This window comes from Orbicella franksi, chromosome 13 (genome assembly GCF_964199315.1).
Source record: "Orbicella franksi chromosome 13, jaOrbFran1.1, whole genome shotgun sequence".
Lineage (NCBI taxonomy): Eukaryota > Metazoa > Cnidaria > Anthozoa > Scleractinia > Merulinidae > Orbicella > Orbicella franksi.
Window position 1 is genome coordinate 8,726,069 of NC_138157.1, and position 25,348 is coordinate 8,751,416.

Here is a 25,348-nt window from a genome sequence, read left to right on the forward strand (position 1 = left end):
TTATCGCCGCAGTTTTTTTTCTTTTTTGTCCCTGAGAAAAACATTTTTTTCCGATTTCAAGTTTTTCCGACAAAAGATTGATGTTGTTAAGTGGCCCTCCGTCTCCATCAAACCGCCTCTTCCTGCAGGCGTTCATTTACTTGGGGCGCAGTGAGAAAAAACGGAGGAGCAAAATAAGGAGAAAGAGGCCATGCATGAGGAGCGAACAACCCAACTAACTGAACACATGGAAGAGGCTAAAATATAAAACTCAACAATCAACAGTTAGCAAGTAACATTACACTACTGGATGTCAGGAGCCCATTACTAGGAGCGTGCAACTACCCCATATAGACCTATCTACTTTTAGTTTGAATTTACCGCGGGCAGGAACCTCGGTGGGCAACAACAAGCCGGGACTTAATGTTTAACTGACGTCATCATTTCACCGGAAGATTAAAAAGAAAAAACAACCTGAGGTGGCCAGTTTTTTTCCTACCGATGAGCGCTCATGTAAACCGGAACTGACCTATTTCGCGGGAAAAGAATCCCAAAAATAGACCGCAGTAAAAATGCCATGACATAGTATGGCTTAGTATGGGAGTTGCACTCTTCCAGTGATGGACTCTTGTGGATGCCGAATTATCGAGAACTACAAAGTACGATGTCGACAACTGTAAAGTTGGACGTCAAAGGGAGACTATCATGGCGATTTTGCGACATTTTTGGTCAAATTAGCGCTAAATTATGACTAAATATCTTCCCTCATACAGGAAAGGCTTTAAGAACACCAAGCTGAAGACATATTTTAATGTATGAATTGTTAAAGGAAAGCAAAATATAATTGTTGCAGCACTTTTGTAGCACATAATCAGAATTTCACAGAATTTGAAAAAGTCTGTTACACTTTTTCATTTTGGCATCACATCTTTGTACAAGGAAGTCTCAGTGTATCACTCTTCGATAGCTCCAACGGTGCAATAATGTAATATAAGTTTGAACATATTAAACTGGACTATCACGTTATCATTTATATTTCCATCCTTAAAATATGCAGTGGACTTATATATTGTTTTAAACACAACTAGACTATTATATGTGTCATAATATATGTTTCAAACCATAAAATGTGTCTTCAAAGTTGTTTACGCATCACACCTAAAACTTCTCAAACGCTAAGCCCGAACATGTTTGAAACGCAGAATTCCTTCCGTAAGAAATCCCATTGATAAAATAATAAGAAGCCCTCCCTCCCTCCCCACCCACAATCCCAAAAAAAAGTCCACCAAGGAAACTTCAGAGTGAGGTGATTAGTTAACAAAGGTCACTTTATTTAGTCAAGGTAAAAGTACCTCATAATAAATATAAAATAATGTTATTGTCTAACACTTTTTTAAGGAGGTAGTGAAAAAGGAAATAGATATCTGAAAATATTGAGATCGAGATACAATTGACTACAGCGAAACCTCTTATTAAGCGGGCACCCTCGGGACCTTCCCAGGTGTCTGCCTAATAGAGGGTGTCCGCTTAATAAAGGTTTATAACAATTGCGCAGCGCTTGTTAACAATTAACAAGGGTACGTTTAATCGACTATTTCAAGGACGTAATCCAATGCCACACTGTCAATTCAGTCCGGTGTCCGCTTAATAGACGTTTTTAACGATAGTAATCGTATCTATTACAAAATCCTCGATCGTGATTGGTTCTCCGCGCGCGCATTTGTCACGTAATCAGCACGCGATCACGTGGGTGTCCAATTACAGGTATCCAATTTGAACTTTTTGTAATTGGATACCTGTAATTGGATACCCAAGTGATTCGCACGTCAATTACGCGCGCTTTAATGGCTTCCTTCGCGATGTTTCCTACAGTTGTCAAAACTTATGAAAAGCGAAACAGACGTTTTCGCTCAAATGTTCAACTCAACAATTAAGAGTTCGCAAGTAACATTATCAGTACTGGATGCCAGGAGCTCATCACTAGCAGCGTGCAACTACCCCATGGCGTTTTCACAGACCTATCTACTTTTAGTTTGAATTTACCGCGAGCAGGAACCTCAGTGAGCAATAACAAGCACGGACTTAATTTTTAACTTTTCAGGTGTCCGCTTAATTGGGCGTCCGCTTAATGAAGGTTTCACTGTAACTAAAAAAAATGAGCTTTACCGTCATAAAGTATTTTCCAGCACGCTCACCATTTTTATGAAGGGAGAGTTCGTTTCGGCTGGAAATCGAATGGGGCAGCTCTTGTAAGCGGAATATTAATGTTCTGTTAAATATATAATACGATTAGCTATCAGTGTTCTTCATAAAGGAAGGACTATACAATGTATGTCAGAAAATCCTGTGTCTGCAAACGTTGAATCGACATGATATTACGGAAGCTAACGTCCCACGGTAAAACAGAATTTTGATTTCTTTTTTTTTTTTCTTTTTCGGTGTTGTTTGGTTTTATGCAGCAATAATCAGTACCAAATCTTCCGTTTCATTTTCCTGTCGACTGTTCCACTAGAATTTGTTGTCAAATTGTCACTGAACTTAACTCGATACAAATTCAACGCTCTCCTTTTAACAGGAGAACTCAGCCTAAAGACCATACTGTCCCTTTGGAAAACAATGCTCACATGCAGTCATTTTCTTCAGTGAAAAGACTCATTTAAACATCAATCTCGTTAATCACGACCAAATTGAGTCTAACGTAGTAGCCCCGTTGCGGATAAACAAGTTTTCCGTGTGCTCTTATGTTTTGACTGTAGACATGAAAGATTTACTGACAGATACTCCTTCCTTTATCAAGTAAACATAAATTTCTAATAGCTTTTATCATAGCTTTTACATCTATTTATTTTTAATAATTTTTACATCTTTTACTAAGATTACAATTAATTGGTTGCTAAAAAACCATTTTTATGCAGGGACTAATAACGATACTACTTACTACTACAAGCTTCGTTTGGAGTTATTTGACATCTTTTCCTTGTTCTATGAAATTCCTTGCATTGATATTACTTCTAGCAATACATTCTCAATTCAATTTGATTTTCAATTTGCTATTGAGTTTATCAGACATTCCTGGCTTTTTCTATTTCTTCGTTACTTAGACAGGGTAAAAATTTGATTAGTTCTCTGACTCCTTCCTCAACTGATATAGTAGCGTGATATCCAAGAGATCTGACCTTTTTATAGGAGACTTGATAATCTCTCTTATCTTTGTCTTCTCCATTACTAGATTCTGTAATATGGCACTCCGGCACGCACCGCTGGATAATACAGGCCACATCAGACTTAGACAAGTTCATATTCTCGTCACCCACGTTAAAAGCCTGTCCCGCCATCTTCTTGTAGTTTTCCACCGCGAAGACAAACGCTCTGGCAGCGTCTTTCACGTGCAAGAAAGTGCGACGAAACTCCCCCTGATACAGATCAAATTGGCGAAGCCTTAGAGCTTTGTCGGTGAGATCATTTACCAAGAGATCAAGCCTGAGCCGGGGGGACACACCGAACACCGTTGCCAAGCGAAGAGCTACTCCACCCGCGTCCAGCACGATTTTTTCACCCTCAGCTTTTGTTCGTCCGTACAATGTAAGCGGCGAGATGTGTGTTTCTTCATCACAGACGCCATTCTGAACAGCTCCATAGCACGAACCAGTGGATGCGTACACCAGCTGCTGACCAGGCAACATATTCTCTACAATATTCCTGGTACCCAGTACGTTTACCTACAAGGACATAAAGCACATTCATTATACAGTCGAACCTCGGGTTGAGACCACCTCTCGTAAGCGACCGCCTCTTCGGCTCAACGACCAGTTTTCCAAAATACCAATAGTTTCCAAGTCAAACCACTATATTTGCGACCACTTTTAGAGCTAAACGTTTGAAAGTTTCCTAGGGACCTTTTAATTTTAAAGAAGAAATATAGCAGAACTATAATGTCTTGAAGTATAGTATTTTTCATCGAACAACTGACATGTGGAATCGACTACCTTCAGACATTGGTTGCTCTGATAATGTAAATATTTTTAAGTCTAAATTTCTTAGTGATTGTTGAGTATTTTTTCCATATCTTAATGTATTCTTCGAATTTATCATGTTTTTTGTGTACTTATATTAGTTCGTAGGTGATCTGTTTATATATGGGGTTTAGGACTCCTTTACAGATTATCCTTTGGCCTTTAAACCATGGATTGTAATAAATAAATAAATAAATAATTAATAAATAAATAAATGAATGAATAAATTTTCTTTTGTTTTTAACTTCCGGTAAACGACCATTTGACAGATAATAGAGCGTAAATGGGATAATATGTTGTTGCAACATTTTCGCATAACTGGTAGTACAAGAGACGGAAATTTCTCAAATGGAAGACAGTTTTATTCGCGAAATTAAGTTTAAAACATTTCAAACATGGGATAAGTCTCTGCAGTTACCATATTCTAATAAGGCAAAATTTTGACCCAATATGGTCTAAGCTCTCGTAAGTGACCACCTCCCGTAAGCGACCACCTAGGCATTTTGGTTCGACGGTAGTTAATTATATTCAGGCGGCTGTAAAATAGGCCTCACAGAAAAACTGTCATATTTCTCCCCATAAAATAATAAAATAGCTAGTCAGTGCAGAATTCGACGAAAATTCTTGTTCCTATTTTGCACAAATAATTACACGTTCTTCTTCAGGTTACTTTTTCGTAACCACCCCGATAAAGAACAGTTGTTACGTGTTTCATCCCTAAGGTAGACGTTCCAAAATCGATCAAATAGCAGAATGTAACGGCTAAGGAAATTGAAAATCAGTGAAACTCTACTTAATAATCTTCTTAAGCTCATCAATAACTCATCATGTTTAAAAAACTCATACAATTTGGATATCTGATCGTCATTAGCATAGATTTCTACGATTATATTTCTCCGTTTTCTCCTTCGTTTTAGTTTCGATTGGGAAGATATATCAAGCACTCAAAACAGTGTTTGACCACATTTCCAAACACCTCGAAGTTCGTAGAAAACACTCAGCAGCCCGTAGTATTTTCAACTCTCTTCTCGGTGTTTTTGAAATGTGGTCAAACACGGTCTGTCGTATTTGATATTTTTCAATGACAACATTGCAATGTGTACAACATGAAATACCGCAAATTACTAATGAAAACTTGTTAAGATCAAGGGGCTCAAACGCGGAAAATACACGAATAAAATAGTTCGAAAACGCTACAGAGATTTTTTTTCTGTCCATCAACCCTTTTTGCCGCTAAAGGAAGGTCTGGATGATGGTGCTTGTAGTTATAACTTACATTTTCCGCATTATCTCGGCGATCAGTTAAAATTTCAGCCCACTGATTTCCCAGCTATCACTGAGCTAATTTTGCAGATCTCATATATCTCAGCTGTCATTTCAAACCTTATCATTTTTCAACTGGCAATAAACATTTTGAACAATTCTCAGCAATACGTTAAACACCGCCTAGACCCTCTTAAAAACTTTGTAACAAGGTCAAATAGTTACGCTAGGTGATTCCTCTAGCCCAATAGCAGATCATGGCCTCTTGTCTAGCCACAAGTGTTATCACAGGTGTTTTGTCAATATATTTGGGCTCATACCTCCACGGCCTTATCCTGAAACTTCTCACAGGCAGGGTAGCCAACAATGGCAGCAAGATGAATGATAGCATCGCAGTCTAACATGTGTTTAGCCAGGAGGTCCTTGTCTAGGATGTCTCCACGGACAATCTCCAGGCGTGGATTAGCAGCATGGGGTAGAAGGGGTATTGCTCCCCACTGGAACTTATCATAAACCACGACGTCGTGACCATTGTGGAGTAACAGGGGTACCAAAGTTGATCCAAGGTAGCCGGCACCACCCGTAACCAGCACTCGCTTTGGGAAAGCACAATTTCCATTGATTTCCATGTTATTATCGTACGCCCTTATCTAAAGTAAAAATAATAAAAGCCTACAATTGAAATAGTGGCAACGGGGATCACGGGCAATTACATAACAAAACAAAACTCATTAAAAGAACTGGAGCGATTTCCCGGCGTATGCCTCTGAAATGACAAAACAACAAACGAACTAGACTGAAACAAATTGATTGGTTGATATTAGGCGAACTTTGCTTCGTTTAGCCAGAAAACGCGCGAAGCAAAGCCTACGGATTGAGAGTATGCATCAGTACAGTCACTCACTTTTCAACATTCTGATTGTTCAATCGAGTGAAAAAGCCTCTCTCACTCTCTGTCTCCCTCTCTCTCTCTCTCTCGACTCTGTCAGTTACTGGCAGACGAAATAAATCGAACACTTCTTCAAAGAAGTACGAAAATCGCTCTAACTGAGTCCTAAGCGGTGATCAGGTTTTCTTTTTCTCCTCGCGGCGACGTCTTAATCGCAAGTTGCCTAAGAACACGTGAGCTACCATGTGTTACTTCCTCAAACGTTCTTATTTCAATTTAATTTGCATACCTATCATATAAACAAGTAATTTGGACGATCCAATTACGCAACAACTACTTTGAAAAAACAAAATTGACTACTGCTGATGCCAAATACCCAACTGAAATAAGTCAAAACCACCCAAAAAAGAACTCTCAGGCTGCCAAATTGGGAAGTTAGGTCTAACAATGGCTTTTCTAAGAATTTTTCACTCACTTATTTCCATATTAGACGTGGCGTTGTCATATTTACACGACAACCGTAACGGTTGCATGGCATGCTAAAGTAACGCAACAACTCTAAGTCTCGTTAACAAAGGTTAAAATCGCAGAAATTACTTTAACTCATTCCGAAACGTTTAAACAGAAATCAGTTTTCTTTAAGCAAGATTTTCTGTTCTATTTAGATAAATGAACACGTCGAAAATACCCATCCAACAGAATGTTATGCTTGGCTGAATCAGCCCTTTGTTACAGTACAGTATTCGTATCCAGGACAAATATTTCTTTCCTTATTTACTTTACAGACTTCACAGTGTGCAAAATGAAATTAAAAAACAAAGAAAATGTTTCGAAAGTTTGACAAAATATTTAAGACACAGTCGAGAGGCGAAAAGAACGATGCTTAATAATGACATAGTTACGATTACAAACCGAAAGTTGTGCTATGAGAGATGATATTGGGTCAATGTGTTCGAACCAAGCCCTGGAAATTCCTTACCCGTCCGTTTTCAGAGGTTCTCAAAGGCCAGTCGAGTTTTCTTGCAGCTCTCCGCTAAGAAATGTTATACAGAGCTTCTTAACAGGCGCAGCACCCTGTTTGAATAACCGCTGTATTTGAATAATATATGATGCTTCATATATGTTTTTATTCCGTGACATCAGCTGGGCAGCTGTGCCGCTTGACACTCGAGCAGCCGAGTACTACATACGGCCTATTGTTCTTATCCTGGCGAATGTCGGCAGCGAAACAAATGTTTATAATAGCTGATGTAAAGGTTGGTGTCAGTTTGTTAAAATTCATACACCCTGGTGTAAGGTAGGCGAGGCAATTTTCCCTTTCGTAAACGGTCGATGCCATTTATAATGATCGATACCACATACCCAGCGAAGTCAATCGAACTCAATCGAACTGAAATTCAATCGAACTCAATCTAGATTGCTGGCAGCCGATTCTTTTCGTCTTGGGTTCTGACGAATGTTTATCTGTGAACACGAATACATAAGGGCGGTACGGACGAAAAGGGGTTGGAGAAAAGCCAGAAAAAAACGGCTGTGAACTCTTTTGAAAATTTCAAACCCTCCGTCAGCCCAGCAATGGAGTACCTGATGGCCAATTTGTATTCAATGGCAGACAAAAGACAGATTTGTAAAGATACCCATGTCTCATCTCAATCCCTTCAAGTCTGAAATATCTCGCCTCATAATCCCCCGCTTCATTTCAAAAGAAAAACAATAAACAGTTTAGAAAAATTACTGTGTCGAACATAATCGAACTCAATCCGCGGATTAGGTTTGATTGAGTTCGATCTGATTGAGTTCAACTGAGTTTGATTGAGTTTGATTGCCTTTGCTTTTCCAAGGTACGATTAACTATGCCGGGCATATAGCCTAATAGTTGACAAGGCAACAGTTCAGGCCATCTATAACCGTCGTTTTCATTGCCGCGCTCTTGACGAATGGAAATCGCGTGATATTCGCTCAATTTTCCTGTGTAAAATGGGGTACGACTTCCAAGCGCGTGTCTTAGCCTCTTTCTAACGTTCGAAATTTTTTGCAAGTAATGTAGCCGGTTAATTCTGCCGGCTGCCTGCTGTTAGGGACAACGGTCGGCTTCTTCAGGCGGTGTTGGACACGACTCGTAAAGCCTACCGGAAGAGAGAAAGTTTTTTTTTCGATCGAGCTCATTTTCATCTGATCGCCGAACGGCAAACATCTCCGTGCGCTGAAAATGATATGGAAAAATGAGGGCCACTAGAACTAAAGAGAACGCGGAAAATAAAATCGTAAAAATCTATGCTAATTACCGTAAGATCAGATATGCAAACACCGTCAGGGTCATAATTTCCTTTGTTTAAACTTGATGAATTAGAAAGAAGTTTGATATAAGTAAATGTGAGTTCAAAAAAGTGATCATGTATCCATGTCAACATAGATTGATTTCTATTGACCAGTTTTGATACAAAAAAATGCTTACCTGTGATTGAGACTTTGCAAATAACTGGCCTAGATATTAAACTAGCCGCTCCTAGAAAAGGATCGTTTTATGTTCTTGATGAGCGCAGAAATCGGTTGAGAAATGACAACCTACTCTCAACACGCATCGACAAATGTGTCCGCCATAGCTCCGGGCGAGACGACAAGTGATTGGTCGAATACGCGAACCGTGTCCAATCCCCTCTGTTCTTAACAATATTTGCCTTCCACGTTCGTAAGTCTTTCTGTTACTTGTTAAAGTCGCTGAACAATGATTTCCGTTATGGTCAAAGCTGCAGTAAAGTTCTTGCCGTTGCCGTCAGCGCTTGATTCGATTTCTTTGTCACCCGCTTCGTAATTCTCTTGCCGTCAGGAGAAACAGCTTCCAAACCACCTCTGCTTCTGGTTGTTCGTTTCAATTTGCTAGGCAGTAAAGAGTTCAGCCATGCAATGAAGGAGACGCTAGAAATGTATATTTCGACATTCAAACGAAGCGGAGCGAGGGAAAACACGTCTTCACTCTTCCATTATCGGTCCGGACCCTCTATATCCCTATGCCATGGTTTTTCGTTTTACTCTATTTTTAAACTAAGCTTACTTAATATCTTTTTTGATTTCAGTAGGTACATATAGGCAAGCTGAAAATCCAATTTTTTTGCCTATGCTCCAAAATATCATGCCTGAATAATACAGTAATACAATATACGTCACATTACCGATCAAAAAGATATGAGCATATATCAAACAAACTCAGAAAACAAATCTTTGGCACAAATTACCGGACGACGCAGCTGTGTACCAATGTATATTCCTGCTTTCTCTTACACAACTTATCTAACTTTAGTATTGTATTCCTGATGAAAATATAAACAATGTGGAGCCGGTTTCTAGCCTCGATCGACAAACAAGCTCAGCCGTTTGGTATTTCTGGTATTACTACTACAAGGTTTTCATGTACAGAGGCTAAAGCACTAAAAGCCGAGTACATTGATAAGAAACTTACCCAAAATCTCCGATATATTCTTGTCCCTTGAATAAGAGCTCAGTTGCCCGTGAAAGTGTGGGCGGCAAAGCTGACTCATCCAATGTGCTTTGCTATTTAATTGACAATTCCATCCTTAGTAAGACCTTTGTCGGTATCATGATGACGTCAGAGGCCGTGAAGCTTCAAAATTCCCTACCTACTGTTTTGCGTTCTCATTTATTTTTTCGTTAAATACAACAACGAGCCTAATATTTGCCATGTCATCACGGAAGGTTACTAAGGTTACATTTTGTTCAGTAGTTTCAACTATCTGGCTCCTTGTAGGAAACCTTGCTAAAGATCAGCGGTCATTGATGGCCTACAGTAAATTTGCCTTTCCGGAATTGTAAAACGTCTCGTCCCCAGTTGTCGGTGGCCGTGTGTATGCATCAATAAAGCCTGCGCATGTTCTATAAAACTCGATAACTGAGCGTGATTTCTTGATGCCTTCATTTACTCAACTGTGTTTGACGTCTTATTATTGTATAAGTAATACTTAGGTAAGGCGAAGAAAATATTTGGCAAGGCGTGACAATTCTAAGAGAGAGCCAAAGCAAGAGGGTTCGAGCCCCAGACCGGACCAACACTCAGGGTCTTAAAATAACTGATGAGAATGTGCTGCCGTTGTAAATTACATCTGCAAATGGTTAGACGCTCAAGTTCTCTCGGATAAGGACTATGTAAACCGTACGTCCTGTCCTGCATCTTCATTGTTACATGGCTAGCAGGGGACGTTAAAGAACCCACACGCTTATCGCAGACTGAAAGTAGGGCATGGAGTTTCCCGCCGTTATGGACTGGCCTTATCTCACGGGTTAGTGCTTTACACAGGGTTAACATCAGTTGCGCCTTTCCCCCGTGGACAGAATTGATTGATTGATTGATTGATTGTCCGAGAAAATATGTCTACAAGGAACTCCTACAAAGCCAAGCAACACAAGTTACTGAGGCAAGAATTAAACGCAACTGAGTAAGACAAGGAACTGAAGAAAGCAGACAAGAAACTCCAGCCAGATAACACAAGAAAACTCAAGTAAGGCAAGCAACTCAAGTGAATGAAACTCAAGAAAGACAGGAGGACAATCAACAAAGTCAACTGATTTGACATTCAAGTCGTTGATGTCGTTGATGTTTCTACCTTGAAAAATTTCTACTTTGAAAATTTCCTTATAATACTCACTTTGGAGGGTGGTTGGTTGCATCTTTGATATGCCTTAATGTGACTGCGCGATGTAGTTAGTGAGTTCATGTGCGCCATGACATCATTTGGCTGTGTGACTGCGCGATGCGGTTCCAGTCAAAGACCCACATTTCACCCTTGCTCACCATAGAGTCTCCAGTAGCTCAGTGGAGGATCACGGAGGGTCGTGGGTTCAAATCCCATCTGGAACTCGGATTTTTTTCCGAGTTGATGTTTCTACCTTGAAAAATTTCTACTTTGAAAATTTCGTTATAATACTCAAATAATAAGAGCAAACCAAAATAAGAGAACGAGTAAGTAAATAAGTAAGTAAGTAAGTAAGTACGACAATAAACTTCAGGAAAACAGTGCATATGGTGCAAGCAGGAAGGAAGGCATATAGTAGTTATAGCTATTTTAGGTTGTGTGTTTACACGACGCAATGAAAACTGGTGATAAACTGCCTGCAATACAACTGAATATAAAAACAGTTGTAATCATGAAATTTTCATTCTTTTTCGGTGTTCAACACTTACGCCCCCGTCAACACGTATCCGGATATTTTTGAATCCGCAACTTTTTCTTTCCGGATTCAAAAATTCCCCCGTCCCTACGTAGCAAAAATATTCGGATTCGCTGCCGAATTTGCCGGATGCGTGTGGACGGAAGCCGTTTCCGGAAAGAAAAAGTTGCGGATTCAAAAATATCCGGATACCTGTGGACGGGGCCTTAAAAGGACTAACCACGATAACCGCTGACCAATACATTTCTAAACTTCTCATGTTTCTTAAACACAAATTAACAATTTAAATCATATATTGAAAATGTTCGCTCTTGGCAAGTCACGCCACTGCATTTTCGCCGCGTGGTTCACACCCGATAAACAAAAAGAAGAACAAACGGCTTTTGGATTTCTTGTACTTGTGCTTTCGCTGATGTCACAGTGTTTCCTGTCGTGGAAAACATAAGAAGAGTAACGAAACTGTTCTTCGCTCGCGTGTTTGATTATGCAATCAATCCGGGAATCAGATATCGGCTTTTGTCGATAGTAATGTTATTGTGTTTTGAATGCATTGTCTTTCAGGTAACCATTAGAGTCAGTCAATCGGGTGTCGAACTTTAAATCAGTGTCTTTTAAGCAACACTAGAAAAAATAAAATTCAACTTCTCGATCGAGAACTAATTTGGAAAAGAATCCTAATAGAGATAATCGCCCATATCCCCTAAGGCTACTAATTAAAACAACAGTCGTGGGTGGTTTCTATTGTAAGCGACGCAGGCATGTGGCGTGAGCGTTTCTGACGGTGTGTGTTTAAATTTCCCAACCGAAACTTTTCAGAACACTCGCTACACTGACTCGCCATCTTTGACATCTTTGCGGATGGTAGTTGGAAGAAAGATTCACTGTTTTCTAAAGCTGTCTAAAGGAAGCATAAAAATCCAAGGAATACCCTTTAAATCGCCACAAATGTTACTTTTTCTCTTGATGTTACATAATCGAAGTTAGTCAGTAGCACGTCTTACCAGTTTTATAGAATAAAATTTAACGTGTCTCTCTGTCTGTTTGACTGTTCGTTCGCTCGCTTGAACAGTGAATGCTTCTTGCAGGTCCACTAGTTAAGCTGAAAGCTCATCATTAATCAGAAAATCCACGTGTAATAAAATTGATTTCTTAGGACCGAACTGTCAGAATATCAGCCCACAGTCTCTTGTGCACTGATTGCTACATCAAGACCTAGCGCCCTTAATAATATGATAAGGCCCTTGCGCCTGGCTGATAAGATATATGTGCGTGCCTCGATTAACAAGTAGAAAAGGGGGGTGTATCATATGTTACGTAATTACACAATGAGAAGAACGCTACCGACGTAGAACACAGGAAAGCGGTCTTGCGCGACAATCGATAAAACGCTTTGCTTGCAACGGACTTTTGTATTCACGGTAGGTAAGTTAATAAGCAGGTTCTACAGAGTTGAATAAGTAAACCGTTTTGTTACATTTACAAGCACTTAAGAGAAGCTACAGAGTTAGTTTAGCGACCCAATGCAATGCGATATTTATGGGTAGAATACCTTTCCTATAAATAGTCTTAATTGGTTGGAAAACAGATAAATCATTCACGTATCATTATAAAGCTGACAAAGAGCTATCTTACCTTACGACGACTTCGTGTTAAGTTAAGCTTCTTACTGCTGAGTTTTTCTGCGGCTCACTACCTTAGTCATTTATTTATATCCACGAGCGCGAAACGCCGGTCACGTGATCTACTGGGTCGAGTGTGGTGTAGAGAGTTTCACTCCCTTTTCCTCCCTGCTTTTAGTTTTCAAGGTTGCTATCATTATTTTCCTGTGTCGAAAATCTAGCTTCTTGATTTAGCTTCTTGATCTCCTACAAATAACTGAAACCGGCTCGTGTTACAGGGCAACTTGCACGAATAGCATATTTGCACGTTGTCGTCATTTCACTACAATTACCAGAATCTCTTTCGTTTTTTTCTTTACTATTCAAATTATAGTGCGACCCGGGCGTCAAAGTTGTTTCCTCGCCGTATTGTTTTAAAAAATATGACAGTTAAATGGTTAAAAAAAAAAAAAACATTGTTCGCTTTGCCGAAATTTGGAAGCCTCCGAGGCAGCACTTCGGCTTCTCTGAAGATTGGCGAAATTTTGGCAATCCGCAAAAATTTGGCAAGTTTTTGAAACTGGGGGTCGCACTTATTTTACGCTACTTGTTGACAGATTTATTACTTATACAAACAAAATTGGCTCTAGTGCGACCCGGGCCTTAGTCGAGTTTAAATAGCAATGGGCACCAATTAACATAAGAAACAGACAATGAAAATTCTGCTAGTTGAAGTCAAATGACGCCATCATGTAAATCGCCTGTTTGTAACTTTTATTTGAAAATGTGAAATACAGTGGAACCCCGCCTTACGGCCACCCCGTTAACACGGCCACCTCGTTGTTACGGCCACTTTATTCTGGTCCGAGCAAGAGCTCAGTCAGTCATTTTCTCAATTAAAGAACCCCTTTAATACGGCCACGCCGTTAAACGGCCAGATTTTTGTGGCCCGTTGGTGACCTCCTTAAAGGAGTTCCACTGTATCGTTAAATGACGAGTTTTGCTGTGATTTTGGGTTTATATGATTAGGATTTAGCGATTGTGGGTGTTACCACAGATGCCAGAAATTGTTAAGAAAGATGCTGTTGATTTATTGGTGACGAATGACACTACAAGGAATACTCGCATGAATAATAAACAATTAATGGATTGAGACTTGATGTCTCCCGAGAATGACAATACAAAAGACATGTCCCACCTCCAGATTTTTAATTGAACAAGTTTGAGTAGAATTGGAATATGGTTTACTTTCTTAATAATAAATAAGCTATTAATGGTTTGGTTTTCAATTACTTATGAATAAGGTCTTGGGTGTGTTTCACCCCTGGCTGAGAAGGTCTTAACTTTTATATTTTAAAGTTGATTTAAAGTTGACTTTTAATTTACGAACGTCAAGTGTTACCTAAAATTACTCATATTTGAGTAGCCTTGCTGCTCTATGACTTAAGGAAGTGGGTTTTCATCAAATGACAAGAAAGTCTTTGATTTATGTAATCATATTTTATTAGAAAATCAAATTAAATGATTGTGAAAATGACTACATCGATATTGACGAGAAAACATGTGTAAGGAAACGCTGTAAAAATAAGAATTTAGAAAAGGCTAAACCAGGTTAGGTCAGGTTATAGCGAACGTGAAAGAAAACTTATGACTGAAGGAAGAGAACAAGCCTGGAGTATCTCAATGTGAGTAAAACCAAGTAACTCAAACAATAAAAATGCAACTATTATCATCTCGTTCTGTGACATTGGAGTACCTCTGCTCACTCCTTTTCACACTCGTTTGCCTTTGTTTCTCACTTTCAGGTGTTCATACAAGTCGAGAAACGGGAGTTATTTTCCTCACGTAAAACAGCACATAGACTTGGCATGTGTTCAGTGCAGGTTGTACAGGAGCCATTATACCTTAACGTTTGATGAGTTCGGGTCATTTTATAAAATTACTGCAAGAGTTACTGCGCTCGCTCTCATTGGTCGATAGGTGTGTTTAGATGAGAATATGTAAACACGGTTGTGACGTTTTAGATTTGCGTGTATCTTTGATAATTATTTTATAAAACCAATAGAGCACTTTTTCTGTGTTTACATAGACTCATCTAAGCACCCGGGGGATTGGGAGAATTCTCGAAAGTTATGCAAACCCGAGAATTCTCCCAGTCTCCCTTGTGTTTAGATGAGGCTATGTAAATACGGGAAAAAGTGCTTTATTGCTTAAATATGAAATTCCAGACAGTGCCCTTGGTTGCTAGGAAACGTTGAACTTCCGGTAAGCGACCAGCGCCTTCGCGGTAGGCTTAGCGTTTTCCGACAGCAATCGACAAGGTAGACCCTTTCGAGCGGCGAAGCGTTTAAAGGTTTGAAGAAATGCAGAAACAGATAGACTATCGAAGAGTTCGAGATGAACCGTTCCGGTGGAGGTACAGGTAAAGAGACATATATAAATCTTGTGTAGAGAGGGCCGGCAAAATCGATACCAGTGTTGGAAAATGGAGGTTCTTCACTCACTCAGCTTGATGGTAGAGGAGGTTCCTTTGGTGTGGCAAATGATTTTGACGTGACTCCTTTGACAGCCTCGCGACCTCTCAAGACCCAATGCTTCTCTCTAATACAGTTAAGAGTTTCTTTGATTCCGTCATGATGCATCAGCTACTTCGTGTTTTTCGCAAATGAAAGGAGGAATATTCGCTCTTTGGCGGGCTCGGGCAAAGTGAATCTGTTGATTCTTCCTTGACAGCGAACGACGTTGCTACATCGAGGATGCTAGACCATCACATTCGTACCACCGTTTATGAGTTGTCGAATTTCGTCTTGAGATGCAGAGGACTGAATGTTTTTTATCCACATTTTCTCGACCTCTATCAACTCTTCAGCGAGCAACCCGAGCGTTTTGGAGCGTGGCTCGCTTTTCCTCACATTTCTTGTAAATCGAAGGACAATAGCAGTTAATCGGAGCATCTTTTTAGTTTTGGCGCTGTATCTCTAAGGGTGATTAACTTCTCAAGATTGACGGAGCCATCGGTACTTGTTGACAGACCAGCTAATTAGTGTATTATTGTCGGTACAAGCTTAATCAGTTCGGCGAAGGCTAGCCTGCGAACAAGCTCCCGGCGAGGACAGAAAAAAATTCGGCGAGCAAGGCGAGTGGACGAGCGCGAAACTGAAGAATTTGGAGAGCGAAGCGATCGGGGCTTCTTTCGGGCTCGCCGGGAGCCTGTTCGCAGGGTAGGCGAAGGCTTGTTCCTGTCTTTGCTGGTGGGTTGTGGATCTTTATACCATTGCTGCCCTACGAGTTTAAGAAAACGCGCTCCAGTTCACCAGGTTTCATTTGCTTTGAGATCTTGCGCGGAACCGTCCTTGAGATGGCAAGTCGGCGGGGTTTACTTCTCCTGGGCAATGCCCCCATTGGTGAACAGGTAAATGCTTGTTAGTTATCTGATTTCTTTGACTCGAGGTTGAACGTATTGTTTCCAGTAGGCTGGGATGTTCGTGATCCATCATAGTGTTCTGAAAGAATCGGTCCGCAGTGTAGCCTCGGGAGGGGCCGTTACTGACGTGGACGCTCGTAGAACGGAGTGAACTAATCTTGCAAGTAGGGTTGCTCCCAGCAACATTAGTCGCGGCGTGGTCTGCTTCGTGATTGGAGCCACTCATTTCTTAGATGCCTCAAGGTTGACTTCGACTTCCCAGGTTCTGCCCTCCACGAAGAGAAACGGCTGTTACAAAAGCGTTGTCCGACGCATCACAGAATCCTTGAATTTGATGATTAACGGGTTGTTCATTGGTGAAACGAAAGTAGCAGCGAGGGACTCTAACGTCTTTTAAGGCTCGAAGATCATAAGCGAGCGAGTGCCATCTTACTGGAGGTTTGCCTTCTAACTTGTCCTCCCAGTCAGCTCCCTTGGTACACAGAGATTGGAAGGGGATCTTCATGTTGATCGTGAATGACGTGAGTAGGCCCATAGGATCGAAGACCTTTGTGGCGAGCTTCAGTGATCGCTTTGAGTCTGGAAGCGATTTCCCTTAAGACATCAGCTCTGTGCGGTCAAAATGAAATTCATCTGTGTTTACATTCTAGTTGATTCAGTTGATCCTTAGAAACTTGATGTAACACTGCGGCTGTGCGAGTCACGTGCAGCATTTACGGGAATTGCGGCAGCTTCCACTTGCGTACTTCTCAGTATCGTTCTCGTAGAAACCATATTCTTGTTTAACCTCGGTCATTTCGTAAGTAGAACTGTTCTCCTGAACATTGATGTTTTCTCGAACACTTTTAGAGTTAGAGTTCCACTTTAACAACTGGGACCACCCTTGTTCATCAATTCTTTACAGGTGCGATAAATTTGTGACGCTTCGGAATCTTCGTAAGCCCCACCGGCGAAGTCGTCAACGTAAAGAGAGTAAGTAGTAACAACAAAATCTTCGGCTCCTTGTCTTCGTGTTGCTACAGGTGGTGACGCCGAATGGTACCAGCTAGAATAGTGGGATTGGGTGTGAGACCAAAAGGCGAGCCACGCAACCGACACTGCTTGATCTCGAGTCTTTCTTTTTCTACATCGTCTAGCCAATAGAACTTGGGCACTTGTCTATCATCGATCAGACGCACTTAAATTTGATGAAAAATTCTCTCAATATCGGCGATGATTCTGATAGGATAACCTCTAACTTCAGGAGAACATGTGGAACCAGGTTAGGGCCCTTCTGTAAGCAGTCATTCAGCGATAGATATTCGATATTCCAAAACCGTCATAAAGGGGAAAGTCCCGTTGTCGATCATGTAAGAATTCGGAGAACTTACCTTCTCGATGACAAGGTTAGCCACTGACAAGTCCGAAATCTCTCCCTTTTCTTGCGTTGGGTCATCAAGAGACTATGTTCTTGGTTGGGCCGGACATCACCAATCTAAATTTGCTATAAACGGGACCAGTGACTCCACGACCTATTTCGCCGGTGAGTATTTCAAAATGATAATCAGATACAATGACAATGGCGATCTTTGGGTGGCTACCATATACGATGCTGGTTTCAGCGAAATTCAATCCTTGTAAATGAGGAAGTCGATAGTACATATCATCCAGATTTGATGACAGAGATGAGCGTGTTTTCGGTAATAAGAGGGCAGACATTTTCACATCTTCATCTTTGCCGCGCAACGATAATCTGACAAACCCGATAACATCGCTGTTTCGCGAAACGAATTGAACTGAATTCAAAAGCCAAGTTAATAGTATGTCATTCGCAGACATAAAAATGCTGCCGTACAGAAGAGGATTTGCAGGGGTAAAACTTTGGCACAAATATTGCTTGTATATCAAAGCAAGGCAAAAGTGGCGTGGACGTTTTTTCAATTCGTATACAAGATCTCTGTCAACTTTGCCTGTGAATAGGCTCCCGATTGTGTTATAAGGGAAGCCGGAAAAAAAAAACAGGCGCGCGAGATGTCGAGAGTGGTCTGGAGAGGGAAAAATCCCACCCGCAAGGCTCGCTTCGCTCACCTTATATTGTTTTTTTTTTCGCGCTCATCGGGAGCCTGTTCACAGAGGGTGCCAACTCTCTCAAGTTATCCAGGAGCCTCCTGGATACAGATCGAATCTCCCGGCCTCCCGTACGGATCACCACTTTTATTTTGGCCAATAATTGTCAATTTCGCGGGAATACGTTTGGAATATATGCCGATGCATTTCTGTGGTTAAATCGGCAGAGTTCTCCTTTTAACGACGCTTTTAGGGTCGAGAAAGTAAACTTGGCGATATACTCTTCTTTTTACGTGACGCGTGACTGGTGAAAAATTATCCGTGATGCGTGATTTAATAGAAAAATTCAGCGTAATGCGTGATTGCAACAAGGTGATCATGTATTCATGTCAAGCGCGTGTGTTGAACAAACGTTTTCAACGTAGCATGATTCCATTGACCAGTTTTGATACAAAAAATGCTTACCTGTGATTGAGACTTGGCAAATAACTAGTCTAGATATTACACTAGTAGCTCCTAGAAAAGGTTCGTTTGATTCTCTTAATGAGCACAGAAATCGGTCGAGGAACGACAACTTGTTAATTACTCTCAACACTCAACCACAAATGTGTCCCCCGGCTTTACTCCTGCTGACACGACATATGATTGGTCGAATACGTGAACCGTGTCCAACCCCGCTTGTTCTTACCGGTTCGATGCATGCGTTCTAATATTTACCTTCCGCGCTCGTAAGTCTTTCTATTACTTGTTAAAGTTGCTGAACAATAATTTCCGTCAAGATCAAAGCTGCAATAAAGTTCTCACAGTTGCCGTTAGCGCTTGATTCGATTTCCTTGTTACTTGCTTCCCAAATTCTCCTCCCATCAGGAGAAACAGCTTCCGAACCTCCTCTGCTTCTGGTTTTTCGTTTCAATTCGCTAGGCATTTCAGCCACGCAGTGAAGGACACGATAGAAATAATTATTTCGACATTTAAATGAAGCGGAGCGAGTGAAAACACATCTTGATATGAATCCTCCATGGTCGGCCCAGACCCTCTATACCTATCCTATGCTTATTAGTTTTGTTCTATTTTAAAACTAAACTTACTTAAGATCTTTGATTTCAGTAGGTAAATGTTGGCAAGCTGAAATTCCATTTTCTTGGCCGACACTCCAAAACGTCATGCCTGAACAATACAGTAATACTACATGGTCGTCACATTACCGATCGCAAAAGATATGAGCATATATCAAACATACTCAGAAAACACATATTTTGTAGCCGTTGCTAGACGACGCAGCTGTGTCCCAGTGTATATTTCTGGTTTCTCTTGGGCGACTATCTAGCTTTAATATTGTATTTCCAATTTGAAAATATAAACAACGTGGAACCCGGTGTCCGGCCACGATCGACATTCAAACCCAGCCATTTCGTATTACTACTCCAAGAAACTAAAACAATAAAAGCCGAGTGTATTGATGAAAAACTTACCCAAAATCGCCGATATATTCTTGTCCCTTAAGAATTCAGTTGCCTGTGAAAGTGTAGGCGGCAAAGCTGACTCATCGAATGAACGGCTGTTTATATTGACAGTTCCATCAAGTAAGACCTTTGCATGTATGGTGATGACGTCAGTGCACGTGAAGACCCCAGCACTACTTTTCTCAAAACTTTGTCGGCTTATTTACTTTTTTTTGTTTGTTTGTTCTTTTTTTCATTACATAACAACCAACCTAATATTTGTTATGTCATCATGGAAGGTTACTGAGAGTAGCGTGAATAAATGAATGAAATACATTTTTCATGTAAGTGTCAAAGAGTATTTAGCTTTAAAGAAAACTAATTGGGTACACTATTTACACTTTAAAATATGTCTTAGCTACATAAAATTAAAATTATTTACAATTTACAGTGGACGTGAGGGCTCCACCACATACTTTTCTCAAAACCTTGCCGGCTGTGTCTTACATCATTTTATTTTATTTCGTTATTTCTTTACTTTTTTTTCATGTAAAATAAATGTAAATTTATTTGTTCAGTAGTTTTAAATATCTGGCTCCTTGTATGAAACCTTGCAAAAGATCAGTGGTCATGTCTAGCGCCCCAGAATTATAAAACATTTGATCTTGTCGCAGTTGTCGGTGGTCTTATGTATGCATCAGTAAAGGCCTACACATGTTCTTTAAAAACTCGATAACTGACCGTGATTTCTTGATGCCTTCATTTACTCAATTGTGTTTGACGTCTTATTATTGTGTAAGTAACATAGTAGAACCACCCGTAAGCGACCACCCAGAGAGTCAAGCCGAGGTGGTCGCTTACGGGAGTTGGTCGCTTGCGACAGCTTAGACCATAGTGGACCAAAATTTTGCCTCATTAGCGTATTGTAACTGCAGAGACTTAGCCATGTTTTAAACATTTTACTCATGTAAAAAGTCAATTTCGAGAAAAACTCCGGTTTCCCATTGAAATATTTCCGTCTTTTGTACTACACAGAAATACGATAATGTAACAACACCTTATTATCCAATTCCCTTTCTATTATCTGTCAAGTGATTGCTTAAGGGAGGCTAAAAACAAAAGAAAATTACAAACTTTTAGCTCCATAAGTGGTCGCGGTCGCTTACGAGAGGTGGTCGCTTACAGGAGGTTCCACATACAGTGATTTGACTTGGAAACTTTTTGGTATTTTGGAAAACTGGCCGCTGAGGAGAGGTTGTCGCTTACGAGAGGTGGTCGCAATCGGAGGTTCGACTGTACTTATATAAAGAGAAGGAAACATTTGGCAAGGCATGAAAATTAAAAGAGAAAATCAAAGTGAGAAACATTTTTGACACTTGGGCATGACTTTATTCCGCTAAATCCCAAACTATGAGCGATTCTCCGGGGGGACCTCCATATGAATAGATCAGGGGTGCTCTTCGTCTCGCTTAGGGGTATAAGTCAAGGATTCTGGTCTCACTGTCAAAGTTTTTTTTAGGGTGAACCCGAAAAAATATAAAGCAAAGAAACGCTCTTATTTCCATTTTTAAGCTCGACTTCCACGAGTCTCTCGAGTCCGGTCTACTAGCGCGGGCTCCTTTTCTGAACTGCGGCTGGTAATCAAGTCTATTCCGTTTTAACTGGTATCTCTTAGGAGGTCAAACAAAGCTTGAGTCACACCCAGATTGTTCTCCTTTAAGGGTTTAATTCAAATTTTCCAACCAGCATCCCCGACCTTTTCATATAGGAGTTCCCCCGAGGGAGCGATCAAAATGGCCCGATATTTCGTCGAAACGGACCAAAGTTGCACGATTGAGTTTATGAATGTTTTAAAGTTTTCTCCGTTCTTCGCTGTTCTTTCAACTGCATGATAGAAGTAACAGTCTGAACTGTAAAGCTAGCATTTTCATTTGAACCGTCAACAATTAAGCACAATACTGAATAAATTAAACCCATGTCAGTCATGAAATATTGTAAAAACACTAGTCGTGCAATTTTTCAAGGAATCGTGTAGTGTCATTCCCGATCGTTTGATTTCTTTACCCCTCTCTTATCATTTATCTTCTTTTGAAACTGGAGTAACAAAATCGACGCCAGGAAGACATGCAAGAACACTAAGGCAGGTAGCTTTAGGTAACACAAAAAGCTTCTCCATGACAAGAAATCCCCAGAAGACCTTAGAAAGACAAGCATTCTAAGTGACACAAGAAAATAAAGAAAATAACTTCCGCCTGATTAGCTCAGTTGGTAGAGCGCCAGACTGCAGTGCGGGAGGTCGAGAGTTCGGGCCCCAAACCGGACCAATACTCAGAGTCTTAAAATAACTGAGGGGAATGTGTTACCTTTGTAATTACATGCAAGCAACTCAAGATGATCTCAATTAAGACAAGCAGCAAGATTAACTCAGATAAGACAACTGAACAAGCAACAAAGTCCACTGCAACGACAATCATTTTAATTAAGGCAAACAATTAACGCAAACTAAAATAAGACAAGCGACCAATAAGCGAGTAAGACAATAAACTTCAGGAAGACTCAATGTAGTGAAAGGAAGAAAATAATTTAAGGTTGTGAAAGACTCTTTGGTATGTTTACACGGTGGAATGAAAAGAGGTGATAAACTGACTGCAATATGAAAACATAGCTGTAATCATTTAAGTTTTATGGGGTTTTTTTCGACGTTTAACATAAATTAATCAAGAAAAGATAAAATCGCCTCAACTAACCACAGTACATTTCTCAAGACGTTGACGTCTTAAAAATAAATTAACAATTCAAATCATATATTGGAAATGTTTCTCTCTTGGCAAGTCACGCCACGACGCTGTGACTCAAAGAGTTCACAATTTCGCCACACGGTTCGCACTTGATAAACAAAAAGAAGACACCAACTGTCTTGCATTTCTTGTACTTGTGCTTATACTGGTGTCACAGTGATTCCTTTCGTGGAAAACATAGAAAGAGGAATGACATTGTTCTTGGATTGCGTGTGTGATTATGCAATCAGATCTCGGGCTTTGTTTGGGTGCATTGTCCAAATCACATATGGCCTTTGTTTTCATTAATTGTCAAAACAATATTCTGTTCTTTGTGATTGAAATAGAGTCAGGCACAGTTTCAATTCGTGACGTGTGGCGGAAAATTAAATGACTGTCTTTTAATCAAGCAACGCTAGAAAAATAAAATTCAACTTCTCAAGAACTGATTTCAAACACGATTTTAACAGATTACTAAAATAACCCAGCCACGGATTAAATCGCCTGAGAAAACAACAGTTGGTTGCGGTTTCTGTATTGTCCGTGACGGAGGCATGTTTCGTGACCATTTCTAACAGTGTGTGTTCACATTTACTAACCCAAAGTTTTGAGACCGTTCGCAACACTAACTCGCCATCCTTGATAATGCGGATGATAGCTAAAAAAAAACGCTTCAGAATTTTCTCAAGCTGCCAAAAGGAAGCTTAGAAAGCAAAGGAATACATTTCTATTCGGCGCAAATGTTACATAATCGAAATTACACCTGCTTTATGAAGACTGACGAATGATAACAGACCCTGCGTTTGATCGATTTTATAGAATGAAATTGCACGTGTCTTTCCGTCTGTATGACTCGTTCGTTCGTTCGTTCGCTTAGATGCTTCTTAGCATATTCTCTATTTGACCTAACAGTTCATTACCCATTAGAAAATCCACGTGTAATAAAAATATCGCAGTAACCTTACTTTCTTAGGGCCGGACTGTGAGGATATCAGGCCTCAGTTTCTTGTTTGGTATATCAAGACCTAGCGTCCTTTTTACGGCCCTCGCGCCTGGCTGTTAAGATATTTGTGCGTCCCTTGAACGCGAAAGTTACATGTTACATAATTACGACTAGAAGAATGCGATGCAAGAAACAAGGAAACAGTAAAAAGCTTGTCCGACAATCGATGAAACGCTTCGATTGCAACTGACCTTGTATTGCAAGTAAGTTGATAAGCAGGTTCTAGAGAGTTGAATAGGTAAACCGTTTTGTTACATTGACAAGCACTTAGAGAAGCCACAGAGTTAGTTTAGCCGGCGAGAGCGACCCAAGCCACGCGACTTTAATGAGTACAATAGTTTACCTTGAAATATTCCTAATTGCTTGGAAAACAATTTAACCATCCACGTATCATTATGAAGATGACTAAGAAATCTTACCTTACGACGACTTCGAATAAAGTTTTCCTTCTTATTGTTAAGTTTTGTGTGACTTCCTACCTCCCTTATTCATTTATTTATCTTCACGAAAGCTCAGCGCTTGTCACGTGGTCTCCTGAGAAGACTGGGTTCCAGTTAGTGGTCGAGTAGAGTATTGCGTGTGGCGGGAAATTATCCCGTCAAGAAACGGGAGTTATTTTCCTCACGTAAATCAACTCATAGACTTAGCATGCGTTCCGTGCAGGTTATACTGGAGCCATAATACTTTGATAAGCCAACATTTATTGCTTTGAACCTTCAGAAGTTTAAACCCTCTGACTATCTCTTATTTTTGCCGCAAAAAATACACCGATTTTGAATCACCTGAGCCAAAATTTTCAAAATTTCCTTGCAGTAGTAGGAGTTTGAAAGAAAATTCAGGCGTTAATTCAAGAAATTCGATGTTACCAACATCCGCCATTTTCAAAAATTGCTCCTTTAGCGCTTTTAGTGGTATGGACTACATTTTTCGAGTGGGAAATGGCTAAACTGTGTTTTTTTGTTGTTGTTGTTTTTAACATAGACCCTATTCATAAATAGCTGGCAATTTAAAATTCTTTTGTATGCATTTAAATAAACCCAACTAACCTCGTTTGAGAGTAAAAATTCTTTTGAATTATCAACTCAGAAAACGAGGTTCGTTGGGCTTATTTTAATACTTACAAAAGAATTTTTAATATTGGCAGTTCTTGATGCATAGGGTCTAAAGAACTGATTATTGTTTCAAGGGAATAGTGAGGAAAACACAACCATAAACCAAAAAATTCTATGAATATTTCTACATATCCTTAAATTTTCTAGACATCTTAATACTTTCTAAATATCTCGGAAACTTCTCAATATCCCAAAAAATAGCCGGATATTTGTGGAAAGGCCTAACTTCATGTAAGCGACCAATGTTTCTCTTCGCTGCAGACTTAGCGTTGTTCGACAGCAATGGAGCAGGTAGACCTTTTCGACGAAGCGTCTAAATCAGTCCACAGTGTAACCTTGGGAGTAGCCGTTAGAGAAGTGGAAGCTCGTAGAATGGGGTCGACTAGTTGCAAGTAAGGTTTCTCCCAACAAGTCTGTCGCGGCTTGGTTTGCTTCTTGATTGGAGCTACTCGTTTCTCAGATGCCACGAGGTTGACTTCGCCGGACTTCATCGGTTTTGTGTCCTGTCCGAAGATAAATGACCGCTGCAAAACCGTTGTCTAACACATCACAGAATCCGTGAACTTGATGATTCACGGGTAGCAACGAGGGACTCTGGCTTAATAAACTTCTGCACGAATA

At 40.2% G+C, this 25,348-nt stretch overlaps 1 protein-coding gene across 5 annotated transcripts; it reads right to left on the minus strand.

The window, feature by feature from the left end:
• Positions 1 to 1,286: 1,286 nt before the first annotated feature.
• LOC145466328 (GDP-D-glycero-alpha-D-manno-heptose dehydrogenase-like) lies at positions 1,287 to 24,099 on the minus strand. Of its 5 annotated transcripts, XM_081450027.1 has the most exons (4): positions 12,958 to 14,345; positions 10,803 to 11,043; positions 5,576 to 5,905; positions 1,287 to 3,698 (listed from the first exon to the last, which is right to left on the minus strand). In XM_081450027.1, the coding sequence occupies exons 2-4, from the start codon at positions 10,878 to 10,880 to the stop codon at positions 3,042 to 3,044; spliced, it is 1,065 nt and encodes a 354-aa protein (XP_081306153.1). In that variant the 5' UTR covers positions 10,881 to 11,043; positions 12,958 to 14,345; the 3' UTR covers positions 1,287 to 3,041. The 5 variants fall into 5 exon arrangements, with proteins under 5 accessions (XP_081306153.1, XP_081306157.1, XP_081306156.1 ...); XM_081450031.1 differs by lacking the exons at positions 10,803 to 11,043; positions 12,958 to 14,345 and adding an exon at positions 24,035 to 24,099; XM_081450030.1 differs by lacking the exons at positions 10,803 to 11,043; positions 12,958 to 14,345 and adding an exon at positions 19,866 to 24,093.
• Positions 24,100 to 25,348: the final 1,249 nt, after the last annotated feature.